Source organism: Chiloscyllium punctatum, chromosome 9 (genome assembly GCF_047496795.1).
Source record: "Chiloscyllium punctatum isolate Juve2018m chromosome 9, sChiPun1.3, whole genome shotgun sequence".
Lineage (NCBI taxonomy): Eukaryota > Metazoa > Chordata > Chondrichthyes > Orectolobiformes > Hemiscylliidae > Chiloscyllium > Chiloscyllium punctatum.
The window spans coordinates 97,752,154-97,766,463 of NC_092747.1; the positions used below are offsets into that span (position 1 = coordinate 97,752,154).

Consider the following 14,310-nt stretch of genomic DNA (forward strand, 5'->3'; position numbering starts at 1 on the left):
GGATATGGAAGTATCCCTTGGGGCATTGGAGGGAGGTAAGGAGGGAGGTGTGGGTGCACGTTTTGCATTTTTTGCGGTTGCAGGGGAAGGTGCCGGGAGTGGAGGTTGGGTTGGTGGGGGGTGTGGACCTGACGAGGGAGTCACGGAGGGAGAGATCTTTTCGGAATGCTGATAGGGGAGGGAAGGGAAATATATCCCTGGTGGTGGGGTCCGTTTGGAGGTGGCGGAAATGACTGTGGATGATACGCTGTACATGGAGGTTGGTGGGGTGGTAGGCGAGGACCAGTGGGGTTCTGTCCTGGTGGCGGTTGGAGGGGCGGGGCTTAAGGGTGGAGGAGCGGGAAGTGGAAGAGATGCGGTGGAGAGCATCGTCGACCACGTCTGGGGGGAAATTGCGGTCCTTGAAGAAGGAGGCCATCTGGGTTGTATGGTTTTGGAACTAGTCCTCCTGGGAGCAGATGCGGCGGAGACGAAGGAATTGGGAATATGGGATGGCGTTTTTACAGAGGGGGCAGGGTGGGAGGAGGTGTAGTCTAGGTAGCTGTGGGAGTCAGTCGGTTTATAGTAAATGTCCGTGTTGATTCTGTTGCCCGAGATAGAAATGGAAAGGTCTAGGAAGGGGAGGTAGGAGTCTGAGACGGTCCAGGTGAATTTGATGTCGGGGTGGAAGGTGTTGGCAAAGTGGATGAACAGTTCAACCTCCTCATGGCAGCACAAGGCAGCGCCGATACAGTCATCGATGTAGCAGAGGAAAAGGTGGGGGGTGGGGCCAGTGTAGCTGTGGAAGATGGACTGTTCCACATATCCTACGAAGAGGCAGGCATAGCTGGGGCCCATGCGGGTGCACATGGCTACTCCTTTGGTTTGGAGGAAGTGGGAGGATTGGAAAGAGAAGTTGTTCAGGGTGAGGACCAGTTCAGTCAGTCGAAGGAGGGTGTCAGTGGAAGGGTACTGGTTGGTACGGCGGGAAAGGAAGAAGTGGAGAGCTTTGAGTCCTTCGTGATGGGGGATGGAGGTGTACAGGGACTGGATGTCCATGGTGAAGATAAGGCGTTGGGGACCGGGAAAGCGAAAATCATGGAGGAGGTGGAGGGCGTGGGTGGTGTCCCGAACGTAGGTGGGGAGTTCTTGGACTAAGGGTGACAGGACCGTGTCGAGGTATGCAGAAATGAGTTCGGTGGGGCAGGAGCAGGCTGAGACAATGGGTCGGCCGGGGCAGTCAGGTTTGTGGATTTTGGGCAGGAGGTAGAAACGGGCGGCGCGGGGTTGTGGGACTATGAGGTTGGAGGCGGTGAATGCACAAGGGTGATAATTAAAAAAAACAGCACAAATCAAGGTGAAATCACAAAGTAAACTCGTGATGGACACACGAGAGATGCTTTCACGACTACTTCCCGGGACGGACTGAACAAACAACCTGAATGGTATGTGGTGTTCGGATTCTGAAAATGTGTTTGGATTTTAGGGCAAAATTTTCTCGAAGTAATTGTTCAGATTCCAATTTGTTCGCACAATAGGGCATTCGGATTCCGGGGTCACCACTGTATTCCTAAAGAATGTAGCAAAATATTGTACCTGATGGGATGTCTGTCTAGTCACAAAAAATGCCACTAGGCTGAACTATCCTACACTTGTAGTTTCAATTAGTACCCATTGTAAAACCCCGAAGTTTAGGTCTGGTCCAAGAATAGGATTCCAAAGTTCAGTTACTTATTACAAGTCTTAGAATCTAAGGCAATCAGAATCTAACTATCGCCCCTTATTGTTCAATGGCAATACCATTGTTGAATCCCTCATTATCAATGTCCTTGGGGTTACTATTGAATAGAAATTGGAGTAGCCATACAAATACACTGGCAGAAAAACAGGTCCAAGGCTAGGAATGCTGTAGTGAGTATTTCAGACCCTGTTCTTCCACCATTGACAAGGTTCAAGCCAAGAGGGTGATGGAATACACCCATTTGCCTGCATGTTCCCAGCTATTGCAACATTTAAGAAGCTTGACATCATCCAAAGCAAAGCATCCCACCTGATTAGTACCCTTTCCCCCACCTTCACTCCTTTCATAATCGATGCACAATGGCAGCAACATGTTATCATCTAGAAGATGTAAATTATCCTCTGACAGCACTGTCCAAACCTCTCCCTCTGCCACCCAGAAAGACAATGGCAGCAGATGCATGGAAACACCACCACTTGCGAGTTCCCCTCCAATCCACACACCATCCAGATTTGAAATTATACTACCATTCCCTTACTGTTACTGAGGTAAAATGCTGAAACTCCCTTCTATGCAGATTGCTGGAGAACGGAAGACTCAACGAGTTCAGCTATTTAAGAAGAAAGCTCATCATCATCCTTTCCAAGGCAACATATGGTGGTCCAACCAGAAATGTCCACATCCCCTGAATTAATTTAAAGTGGGATTGGATTATTTTGTTGTAAGTCCTCCAGTCATTGTAGACTGTTGATCCTCAACATCTGGTTTTGCACAAGGAGCAGTTTCTGAAGTGTGAGACTAAAGGGCAAAACACTGATTGCAAAGTATACGTTATGGTCATCACTAAAGAAAAGAAAAAGGAATGCAAATTTCAAGAATGATTTCTATTCATTTGTGGAATATGGTCCTCACTGGCAAATCCAGCAATTATTGCTCATGTCTAATAGTCCTTGATACAGTGGGCATAGAGTCATAGAGACATACAGCACAGAAACAGACCCTTCAGTCCAACTTGTCCATGCCGACCAGATATCCCAACCCAATCTAGTCCCACCTGCCAAAGGTAATGAGCTGTCTTCTTAAGTACAATTGTGTAATTTGTTAAATATCAATAGAGATAAATGAAGCTTCAGTCTCATTGCTGAAATCACAAATAGGCCAGTTAAGGATAGAAACTACCCTTCTTTAAAGGACATTAATGAATCAGATGGTTTTATTTTACAATTTATAATTAATCCTTTTCTTTTCAGCTCCATGCTGAAGACTGGCCCTTTGGGGTGGAAATATGCAAACTCATGCCATTTATGCAGAAGGCGTCTGTTGGAATCACTGTTCTCAGTCTCTGTGCACTCAGTATAGACAGGTAATTTAACACACCAGTCAAATATGTTTTATTTCTGTCCTATCTCTCTCTCTCTGCTTATTATCAAAAGGCATTTTACGCATAATGTGTTATTTTCTAATGCATTCATCCAATCTCAGGTATCGAGCTGTAGCATCCTGGAGCCGTATTCAAGGAATCAGGGTTCCCATGTGGACTGTGATTGAAATTATTCTCATCTGGGTTGTGTCAATTATTCTGGCAGTTCCTGAGACTATAGCCTTTGACCTCGTAAATGTAGACTACAGAGGAAAGAAATTCAATGTCTGCTTGCTCCATCCTGTTCAAAAAAGTCAATTTATGCAGGTATGTGGATCCATCATTTTTATTTATGGATAATATTCAGCAATACCTTTTTCTGATCAGGTATGGACAGGGTACAGCTGATTTAGTCTGAAACCACATAGTGACATGATAATAACTAATGCATAAAATTAACCAATACAACATTACATTGAACTCTTTAATAAAATCACAGAATTTTAATAGACAACCAGTTACTTGGTTCAGTTATTTGAATAGAACTGACACTATTTAAGAGACATGCACCCTAGTAAAAGGCCCTCTCAAAATATCTTTTGTTATTTTACATGCTCACACACGTATCCAGTATTCGGAAACTTCATTTCTTCGATGTACGTTTACTGTACTATCAATGTTTATAAATATTTCTCAGATGATGACGTATTCTCCATAGAATTTCATTCTCCTGTCAAACATAATGCATAATCAGAGGCTACAATGAAATAAGCTGGATTATTACACACTTGTTTCATTTCAGTTTGAATTTAGATCTGATTTGTAAAATAGAGAGCCATTCATTATGGCCATGACCCTACTTTATGAATGCAGCTCAAAGTTTGGAAAGACTTATACACAACTACTGTGATTTGAAATAAGGTAGCTAGGAAAGTTGGTAGTGAAGGATACCAAATTTGTTCTGCCCTGTAAATTGTATGCTTTTATGTTATGCTATAATTAACCTAAGAATGTTTCATATTGATGGTGAACACCAAAAAGTGACTATTTTTCCCAGCTCTGTTAGGGGTGGTTCGGTGGCAAGCACTGCCACCTCACAGCACCAGGGACCAGGGTTCAATTCCCACCTCGGGCAACTGTCTGTGCGGCGTTTGCACATTCTCCCCATGCCTGCGTAGGTTTCCACTCACAGTCCAAAGATGTGCAGGTTAGGTGAATTGGCCATGCTAAATTGCCTGTTGTGTGAGGGGAATGGGTCTGGGTGGGTTGCTCTTTGGAGGGTCGGTGTGGACTTGTTGGGCCGAAGGGCCTGTATCCACACTGTAAGTAATCTAATCTTGTATTACTGAACATGAAATTCACTCCATTACATTAGAAATATAAGCTGATTACAGGAGCTTTCCAGAGGGTCATTCCCTCTCCATTGCCACATTTTCTCAGTTGTAGCAAAAGCTCGTACTGCAGGCCCAGCAAATTTACAGCCAACACGGGTTACAGTGTGGATAGTAGAGTTGGCATCTTTCCAGAATTGACCTGGATCTCCAGGAATAAAACTGAAGAGGGCAGCTAGACATCTCATGGGACTGATTCCACAAGGCTACAATGGTCCCGACCAACATCCAGCTAAAAAATAGAGGGGAGCCCACCCATCATCTGAATGACAACCCTGCGGTAGTTTGATGCTGGGAGCAGTATTAATAGCTTTAAGCTGATACCTCTGCCTTAGCTCAGGGAGACATGCTGTTTTAGATAGCTGCTGGCTAATCCCACTTAGCCATAGTTCTATAATCCCATCAACGTTAGTCGAGCCACAGGCTACAGCTGAGACATCAAGGAACTAAGCAGCCCAGATAGGTCTGGAATCTCCCATGGCCTGCCCTGGTGAGAGGATTGGGGAGGCTCAAAAGGCAGGGTAGAAAGCTAAAGGTGGGGGGTTCACCTTGGAGGAGTGGGGGAGGGGTGGGGTTTACAGGGTTCACAAAGGAGGTAACCATTCCCCACCCCATTGTCACAAAGCTGAAGCTGCTGGTCTTGCTGCATGGTGCCATAGTAAAGTTAACGGTGGCAGCAGAATAAGGCCCTTGCAAGCTGTCACGTGTTTCCATAAAATAACAGAAAAGTCATGTGTGGAAAGTTAGCAGCAGAAATATACCCCATTCACCTTTCAACCCACCAGTGGGCAAGTATAAATTCCACCCCTCAGAGATTTACAGAGTTCTTCATTTTCTTTTGAGAACTTACGATTCTCACAGTAGCACAGAATGATTGCTACACACATAGAGGTAATTTGACTTGTATGTGCAGCTAAACTGAGTCTGCACCTCACAATGTGATAGGTCTGCTGCTACCATCCTCTTTAAATGTAGGGACCTACAGGTTCTGCATAGTTTGTTGTGGTAGAGGAAAATCATGCTGAGATCTAACAAGAAGAGTCCCTAAAAGTTAACAAGATCTAGTATATTCCATGTTAGCAGATAAGTACAGGTGAAGTTGATTTGATAGACATTGTTACAGAGACTTTAAGGAGGGTCTGATAGCTAGGTTTATTCCATTAAGATCCTAAACTGTTCTACCCACAAGTCCATATGATATCGTCATAGTGTAAGATGCAAATGGAACTACTCTGTGTTAACCTTTTGATACCTTTATATAATAGCTCCACCCAAGCACACTGATGTATTTGCTTCAATCATCAACATCCCACCTCTTCCCTAAGTGTGAATTTACAAATTTGTGATTTTCCTTGATTGTATTCTCTTAAGACTGGAGGACTGGTAATTTGCTAAGTAGAAGGCTGCTGTCATTGATTCTTTTTCTAGTGGTGTGAGATCAATAGGTCACTTTAAATCAGGAGGACCTTTAATTTTTTGCAATTCCTTCATGGAGGATATCATCCCTTCTAAAACAGGAGGTTATTTCTTTGCAGTATTTTGAATAATAAGACATTAGTTGTCTTTCTGAGTTGTGGCCTCTATACAGTGTATATATCACATCTTCAGTCTGTGTCAGCACATTTTTATTCTCAGTTGCCTGTACCTTTGTGCTGAACAACATAGATTCTTTGAACATGTTGACTGGTTTAGACTCTCACTCATTCTCAGTGATTATAATATTAATAAAGCCAACATATTCACTTCCAAATTTCTGCTGTTTGAGAATTGCTCCTTGCTTGCCATGATCTTTGTCTGTGTTAATGAGGACACTTCCTGGCAAAATAAGGAAGGAAACATTCTGTTTGAACTTGTCTCTTCTGAGTCATCTCTGCATCTAGTATCAGACTTAAATCTGCCACAGTTACTTATTCACCAAGCTGTATTGTAGTCTGAATGATTTCAGTTATTAATTTGTCAATTCCCTCAATAGATATGTACTACTTATTGACTGTCTTATTGCTTATGCTTCCTTTAAACTGAGCTGATTCTTGCAGTTTGAGCTGTTTTCAGTGTTGATACATTTCTGCCAAACCAGTGTAGTCATGCTTTCACAATCAGCTATGAGGTCTTTAGTTTCCTTAGAGATCCAAGGCTAACAAATTAATGGCCAAGCTCTGGCACTACATATTTTAACCTCCAAATGTCACATAGTCAGACAGTATGGAAACAGATCACTGTCTTGGCTCTAAAGTTGGCAACTCTAAGTAAATTAGGAGAAAGTGAGGACTGCAGATGCTGGAGATCAGCGCAGGAGAAGGGCTGAAGAAGGGCTTATGCCCGAAACGTCGATTCTCCTGCTCCTTTGATGCTGCCTGACCTGCTGTGCTTTTCCAGCAACACATTTTTAAACTCTAAGTAAATCTAGAATTCTGGGATGTTGCATTCAATAATTTGCATGTTTCAAATGCCCGGTGTGACGTGTGTGAAATGTTTTATATTATGGGTTTGGATCAGGACTGTGGCAGTTGTGATTCTTTTAATGTGATTGTTTTTCTTTGCTTTAATGTGAGATTTTTATGTGCCTATTTTCAGTTCTACAAGATAGCAAAAGACTGGTGGCTCTTTGCTTTTTATTTCTGTATGCCCCTCGCTTGCACAGCTCTGTTTTACTCTTTGATGACTTGTGAGATGCTAAGAAAGAAAAGTGGGATGCAGATCGCCCTGAATGATCACCTGAAACAAGTAAGCATCTAAATATTAATTTTACATAATTTTTTGAAGTTCAACATGACAATCGGTTTTCGTATGCAAATAGCTTAAACAGTATCAGTGATCACCTTCAATTTTATGTTGTGAACTAAATATTATGACTTTCTCAAGCTGACTTATGTCTTTTCCTTAATTCAATATGGTTAGTATTACTTGTAAATTAACTTGAGCCTTCACTGAGATTGAGCTGGAGTTACCTGGAGAATTTAGCAGGGCTCTCTCAGAACTTCAGGAGCTCAAGCTTCAAAAGAGGGTCTATTAACATTTAATTTAATTTCACTTTATTTCCTTCAGTTTCTCTCAAAAGGAGGTCCTCTGGTGCGGTGGATAGTGTCCCTGCATCTGAGCCAGACTTTTGAGATCAACCCCCACTTCATGACTTGATGGTTACAGAAGATTTAACCCATATCACAGCAAAATTGGTTATCATACCCTTACAATTTCTGTCCTGCCACAGCTACAGCCACATCCATTTCATTCATTTGACTCTCTGGTGCACCTCTTGGTTAAAGGCCTGTCAAGCATACTTAATAGAATGTTGAATGCAAAGACAACCTCCATGAAAATTGATCTGTTGTAGACCCTGCCCATAAGTACTCATTCAGCCTCCCTATTTGGTCCCACTGGCAACATCCTGAAGTCATTACGAGAATCTACCCCATCAATTCATTCTTGAAAATAATGGAAATAATTTACGCATCCATTAATGTGAAATTTTTTCCTGGAACAACCATCTGTACTGACACCTTAGTCTATGTATTTGTGGTAATGCAACAATAAACACTTAATTGACAAAATCAAGTGCTATTATCTTAAAAGACTAGTGTTTAGATTTCACTTAATCCTCTAGTTATGGTTGAATTCCGTCATTCATGATTAGATATCAAGGATAACCAAGTTTATGATGTTCTCTGATTGTTGCTTCACACTACAGACATAAACTCACTGTCCATTTCAAAGGTGGAAATGAAATGTTGTTTCTTTCAACCTAAAAATAATAACTATATCAATACTGCAAAATGTTGATAAAATACAACTGGTTCACAAAATAATGTTCCAGTTTAATTAGTTAATTGAGTTATTAAATGAATCTCCAAATGAAGATTTAATTGATCATCATTCAACAATGTACATGCTGTTTTGACGAAGTAAAAATACAATTGCTTCACAAACCTACATCTGCCATACCTGATCCTGCAAAAGCTCAGATCTTAACAGAAGCATGTTATTTGTTTTGTCATTCTTACATCAGATCTTCAACTGGAATTATCTTTTGGAAGTCCATTTCCCTATTCTTTCTCCATATCTTGGTCTATCCTTTCTTTACAATGGTTTTTTAAGTGACCCAGTAAAACTAAAGTATATATTTATTAATTCAGTTGTGAAAACAATTACTTAAACTTTCCTTTTTTGTTCTTCCTATCTTCTCTTGTCTCTCAACATTGCTAATTAAATAGCCACTGCCAGCAATCTTTATTGGTTAACCATCTCAAAAATCTTCCATCATTTTGCAAATTTTAATTTTATCTCATTGTTTGTTTGTTACAGTGACATTCATTGCACTGTTTTGAACCTTTCTGAAATGTAGAATTTATTATTCTTTACCACATTTTTGTTGCAGACTTATCACAGCTGTTGGAAACTTCTACTAACAGGGTTTCCTGAACTTTACGGAATATTCAGACAGTGAGAATTTGTATAAAAACCAATACTTACATGATTTTTTATAGGGATGGCCCTTAACTATTTGTTCCTGAATTGTATGCATCTTATGCTTTTTAATATCAGTGTTTCCACTTTTACCCACTCAAATTAGAGCATTAGCATTTAGACCATAATCCTTTCATAATTCCTTTTCTCCCAGACTATAATATGTCAGAGTTTGATGCATTGATTTATTTTTCATCTCTCTGTCCATTCACCAACTATGAAGTTACAGTAAAAATTTATCAATATGCCATCCTCTAGCTTGACCATTGCATATACTCATTACTGTAAGCAATGATACTACATTTACATGGAAACAAAAAGTGCCAAATCGGTTCTGTGGTATAAGTACTATTTTGGTGGCTTGTATGCAATCAATCATAGTACTCAGAGTGATATGCTAAATTATTGAATGTGTATCACTGTATTCCTGTAGTGAAAATGGTTTATTAAACTGCATTTAATTAAGCTTTATCATTAGAATGGTATAGTGCTTTCAGAGTGTTGTTGTTTGCAAATCTTGAAGCTCTTTTCAACAAAGGAATCAATAGTATAAGTAACATTCTGATCTTTCACTTGCAGCGTCGTGAGGTGGCAAAGACTGTATTCTGCTTGGTGCTTGTTTTTGCCCTCTGTTGGCTTCCACTTCATCTTAGTAGAATTTTAATGAAGATATTCTATGATGAATATGATCCTAACAGATGTGAACTACTGAGGTAAGAATTAATGGAATGTGAGGATGTCAGATTACCATAAGAGGGCAGTAAGCATAACATGTACCAGAGAAATAACAATTTCTGTTAATGCTTATTTTCTGACAGAGAATGAGGATAGTGTGAGATTTTTTATTTTTAACTTATATGAAAATTTAACATTTTAGCCTCTGTTTCATTTGCAAATGGCAACTTAAAAATCATCAAACATTATATACAATAAAAAAGACATGACTATGCTGGATGCTGTTTCAGAATTTATAACAAATAATTCGACTTGCTAAGGAGTATTTTAGTTTGTTGCCAAGGACTTTTATGCTATACGTAAGGTTTTGTAATTACAAATAATTATATCTATCTTTCTGATTGTGTGAATGTTGTACATATTGTAACATGGGTGCTTATTATGACATAGGAATGAATTAAATTTTGTTTTCAAGTTTAAGATCACCATTGCCAGAAATGAAAACATTAAAAGTTTAGAAAGTGCACCTCTTTTTTAAATCGGAAAACCACTTGTAACATACAATTGATGTTACCTAAAATAAGGTTTTTATTCTTTCATGGATTTGAGTGTCACTGGCAAGGTCAGCATTTCTTGCCTGTCCCTAATTGTTGTTGAAATTGCCCCCTGCATGGGATAATTTATTAGCTTGGACAGAGGATTCGATAGAGAACCAACAGAAAATTAGTAGTCAGAATAGAAGGGTCTTTCACTGGTTGGCAAGATGTAACTTCTGAGGTATGACATGGTTTGATCCTTGGGCTTCAACTATTTGCAATCGATATTAATGATTTAGGTGCAGGGATAGAATGTCCTTTAGCCAGACTTAAACTCACTGTCCATTGAACTCACTGTCCACTGAACTTCAGTTGCAATGAAGAAATAAGAAATTTACAAATAGATATGGATAGGTTAGGCAAATGGATCAAAATTTGGCAGTTGGAGGTTAACATGGCTAAGTGTGAAGTTATCCATTTTGATTAGAAAAATAGAAAGGCAACTCATTGTGTAAATGGAGATAAACATCAGAGTGCTTTGGTGCAGAAGATTCTGAGTATCTGTGTGCATGAGTCATAGAAAACTAGTATGCAGGATCAATAGGTAATAAGGAAGACACTTGCAAGTTTGGCATTTGTTGCTAAAAGAGTAAAGTTTAAAAGGAGGGAAGTGTTGTTGCAACTATACAAAGCATTAGTGAGATTGCTTTTGGCATATTCCATACAGTTTTGGTCCCTATATTTGAAGAGGGATTGGAGGCAATTCAGAGGATGTTCATGAGATTGATTCCAGTGATGAAGGATTTGTGTAATGAAGAGAAATTGAGCAATTTAGGCCTAAGCTGTCTAGAGTTTAGAGGAGTGAGAGGAGAAAAAATTGACATATAAGATATGCTAGAGGGGATTGATAGCATAGGCATAGTGTTTCCTCTTCTCGGACAATGTCGAACAAGAGGTCATATTTTAGTTTAAAGGGGAGCAGATTGAAAACGGAGGTGAGGAGAAATTTCACCTTTCAAAGGGTTCTGAATCTGTAGAATTCACTCTGCAGATTGCAGTGGACGATAGGACAATGAATATCTTTAAGGAGGAGCTAAATTAAGGAGGAGTTCTAATTAGTAATGGGTTGAAGGGTTATGGAGAAGAGGCAGGAAAATAGAGTTGAAGTCAAGTGGAGATCAGTCATGACCATATTGAATGAGGGTGGAGCAGGCTGGAAGGGCTGAATTGCTTAGTCCTCCTAGTTCATCTGTTCTCAAATGTGTAGTGAGCTTCTTACTTGAACCATTATAGTCCATCTGTTGTTGATACATCAGTGGGTAGCAATTAGAAAGGGTTTATATAGTTTCAAGTTTGGAAGGGTAACTAGCAATTGTTGTTTTTGTCCTTTTAATTTGGGGAGGTCAAAGAAGGTACTTTTGAAGGAATCTTCACAATTTGCTACAAGGCGTCTTATAGATGGTACACACTGCTGCCACTGCTGTCTGTGGTGAGGGAGTGATTGCTTAAAGTGGTAAATTGGGTGTGGCTGAAGAGATTGCTTTGACCTGGATGGTGTGGAGTTTCGTGCATATTGTTACAGATATGCACTCGTCCAAGCAACTGGAGAGATTAACTTCAGAAATTATTTAATGTGCTCTTACATGTATAACAAAATACTTCAAATCTCTAATTAGCTGTTTCTAATGTTCTTGTTCTGGCATCCAGTTTTCTCCTAGTGATGAACTACATTGGCATCAACATGGCTTCCCTCAATTCCTGCATCAATCCAATCGCACTTTACTTTGTCAGCAAGAGATTCAAGAACTGCTTTCAGGTAGCAGCATAGTTGTTTTGAAGATCTTCATCCTAAATCATTTATAGTCTAATTCAAAGCTGCTGCTAAAGTTGAAGCTCAATGATAAAAGTATACATTTAATGATAGAATTTAAAGTGTTAATCATTTTCGGATTTATTATTGAATTACCTAATCAAAAACGTACTTATGATTCATATATTTTAAATAACCATATATTTTAATTAATAATTCAAATAATAAATTATACATCATATAAGGGTGTCTGGACTTTTTGTGGTAGCTGTGACAAATGTGCAGAGACTCAGCATTGTCTTGATATGCTGAATGGCTGTCTTTTGTGCCATAATCCATCAAAGAGCTTATATCAATCTTCAAATCTCATGTAGAGTTGGCACAGATCCATTCTGAAAGACCATGTACAAGGAGCATTCAATTCACTGAGCTAAGCTCATTAACATAATTTATTCACAACACCAGACACTGATTCATGTAAGACTAGGGCTGAAAGGAGAGGGGAGAGAGGGATTTTGTGTAAGTGATGTGCAAAATGATCGGACAATGATCGGGCAGTGTCACCAAATGGGAAGTGAACATGTCTACACGTTTTCAGAGAGCTACCTTTTAAACATTGCAAAGCATAATTGGCTTTTGTCAAAGCAGCAAATATGGATGAGTAAGATGCAGCAGGGAAAAATGAAGGAAAAGGAATTGAAATCCAACCAGAACTGTAGACAATTGAGTAACGCGAAAAGCAGTTGATTGATGTCCTTTGAAGGTGAAACGGTAGCAAATGGAATGCTTATGAGGAGGTTAGCCTTCTATGCCACTTCAGTTTCCACATTTATAGGCAGCATTGAAGCTTGACTGCCAATAAGTACATCCAAATTTTAGGCCAAGCTGACTTTTACCACCCCTACGAGTGCAAGATGTCAACTGCATTGTAGCTGCAGATATGCTTAAATAAAATGTGTCCACATCTGTATGTGCCATGCCTAGAGTCTAGACAGCCATAATATTGCAGCCATTGGCAGCAAGACATGGCAATGGCAATACTAAGAATTAGTCAGCAACACTATCCCTTAATCAATAGTATGTCTGCCATGCTGGATCACATAAAGCATAACGTGATAAGATTTGGTATTTCCAAAGATCCTTACAGCATTTTGATAGGTGTTAGCCAATTCAAGTTTGCAGTAAAGCCGCCTAGGATTTGATTGACACAGTGTGCTCTGGAAAAAGGACCACCAATAACAACTTGTATGTATCTAGTGCCATTAATATAGTAAAATGCCTGAAGCGATATCAAACTGAACTTAACACTGGACATCTGGACAAGTGCTGCAGAGACCGATGATCATTGTTCTCTGTAAGTTGCCCAGCTACATAAGCAAAACACAAATCAGCTCTAACATCCATGCGTTGCTGCACCAAAAACAAACAATTGCATGAGCCTGTGCACTTAAGTGAATAGATGACCCACAACAAAAAGAAAAGCTCTTTGCAGCTGATCTAAAGAAGTAGGTTTTAAGAAGGAGAGACAGAAGCATAGAGATTGGGTAAGAAATTGCAGAGTAAAGGATGGAGGCAGTATATGAAACAGCCATCAAATGTTGGAGCTTTGGAATGTGCAAGAGGTCAGAATTGAATGAGTGTGGTGATCCTGGAGAGTAGTAAGGATAGAGGAGATTGCAGATACATGAGGGGATCAAACATCAAGGCGAAAATTTAAGTAGAGAAAAATACAGAAATAGAGAAAAGTATTGAGAATAATTTAGCTAAAGCTATGGCTGCTAAAGCATGGAAAATCAAAAGGTTTCCTCAGGTACACAGCATCCAGTGCAACCATCACATGCACAATGGAAGAGCACCTTTCTTTACTGCACCCTCTTTGACTATCTTAAGAAGACAACTTGATTTGGACAGAATATTCAAAAATAAAAATGAACCCTTAGCTGAAAGCTGCAGAGGGATTAAAATTAAGTAACAATTTGGCATTCTTGGCTGTTGCTTCATCTGACAATTTAATGCAATGTTTGCATGTTGTGTGAGAAACTAAAATTTTGTCCAATATCTCTACTTGACAATAAGGTTTTGAGTCTATTGTAAATTGATTCCCCTAGTCTTAGTTTCTCTGTGTTACAAAGGAATTTATTTATGCATTATTGCCAATGTAACATATAGTTTTCCTGTTGTTAGGTCTGGTGCCAGCACACAATGATTGCAACTGTATTGATTTGCTTATTCAATAATTCCAAGACTTTAAAAGTCTGGATGCTACTATCAATCCTAATAATTGAGCGAAAGTTAAAGCAATCACACCTTTATATTTTTTGAGCAATGAGTTGCAATTTCAAATGTCTGTAAAAGTT

General features: G+C 39.5%; 1 protein-coding gene across 1 annotated transcript in view; it reads left to right on the plus strand.

Annotated features, from left to right (window-relative positions):
* Positions 1-14,310, plus strand: part of LOC140481550 (endothelin receptor type B-like) — a 36,412-nt gene that overhangs the window by 14,910 nt on the left and 7,192 nt on the right. Inside the window, exons 2-6 of the mRNA XM_072577923.1 lie at positions 2,971-3,083; positions 3,203-3,407; positions 7,046-7,195; positions 9,512-9,645; positions 11,851-11,959. Of these exons, the coding sequence (XP_072434024.1) occupies positions 2,971-3,083; positions 3,203-3,407; positions 7,046-7,195; positions 9,512-9,645; positions 11,851-11,959 (711 nt within the window). The remainder of the gene's footprint in view (positions 1-2,970; positions 3,084-3,202; positions 3,408-7,045; positions 7,196-9,511; positions 9,646-11,850; positions 11,960-14,310) is intronic.